Source organism: Plasmodium cynomolgi (genome assembly GCF_000321355.1).
Source record: "Plasmodium cynomolgi strain B DNA, scaffold: 1624, whole genome shotgun sequence".
Taxonomy (NCBI): Eukaryota; Apicomplexa; class Aconoidasida; order Haemosporida; family Plasmodiidae; genus Plasmodium; species Plasmodium cynomolgi.
The window spans coordinates 1-1,013 of record NW_004193309.1 but is presented as its reverse complement, the minus strand read 5'-3'; the positions used below and the strand labels follow the sequence as shown (position 1 = coordinate 1,013).

The window sequence follows — 1,013 nt, the reverse complement described above, 5'->3', positions numbered from 1 at the left end:
AACACATGAGGAAAGATTTTTTGCAGATTTTCCTTGTGAAGGACGGATACCAGCTAAGTTTCCATGCCTAAAATAAAATAAACTCGATGTATTTTTTCGGGAGCCTTTTCTCTGATGATCACGGTAGCAACTTGGGCAATGGAGACAGTAGGCAGGGTATCGGTGGTGCTACTTTAAATGTCCAGGGAGAAACGTGGGGGAAGCAAATACTCCTGTACAAGGAAGCCAACAGAATCGACCTACTGAAGAAAAACGAATTCGACAAGAGCATTCTGTAGAAGGCCTTCAACGCCCAGGACGAATATATTTTGCATTTCGTTCTGAACCACCCCATGTTGAGTGTGCTAGTCGAGCATGATGGGTGCTAGGTACGTGGCATGAGCGGCAGCATGAAGAACGGTATGTGCAGCGTCGTAGCCAATCGTGGGGACAGCACAGCCAATAGCCACAACGACACAGCGTTCACAACAAACCTAGAGGACGCAAAAATAATTCAGGAGTGCACTCACCAGTTGCTCATCAACGAAAAGGCAAAAGTAAAAAGCGGGGAAAGCGAAGGAGAGGCCATAATACAGATAAGAGAAATTGGGCTAAACTATTTTGGGAATTTATTTGAGGATGCCACAACATCAGGATAAGAGATCCATTCGCATAATGACATCACCGGGATTAACATTTGTGTGTGTTGCCTCATGGTAAGCAAATGGATCTCCGATTTGTGCCTCCAGAATAGCACCTTCTTTAGCAACAAAGTGGTGTTAGAACTCGGTGCAGGAAGTGGACTAGCCAGTATTTCGCTTTTCACGCATGCGAACATTTTCTCAACGGAACTAATCAAGGACTGAACCAACTAGTCATTACCGATGTCAACACATTTACTCTAAATAACATTTTGTATAACGTCCTATTAAACGAAGAACTCTTTGGCCACCTAGATTCAGCATGGAAGAATAAAGTAAAAATATGCAACATCGATTGGACCAATGAAAATACGTACCCACGTGAAAATGAGT

At 43.3% G+C, this 1,013-nt stretch overlaps 1 protein-coding gene across 1 annotated transcript; it reads left to right on the top strand.

The window, feature by feature from the left end:
- Positions 1-86: 86 nt before the first annotated feature.
- Positions 87-638, top strand: PCYB_008240 (hypothetical protein; the record flags this gene model as incomplete). Its single annotated transcript, XM_004228245.1, has 2 exons — positions 87-274; positions 410-638. The coding sequence occupies 2 exons, from the start codon at positions 87-89 to the stop codon at positions 636-638; spliced, it is 417 nt and encodes a 138-aa protein (XP_004228293.1).
- Positions 639-1,013: the final 375 nt, after the last annotated feature.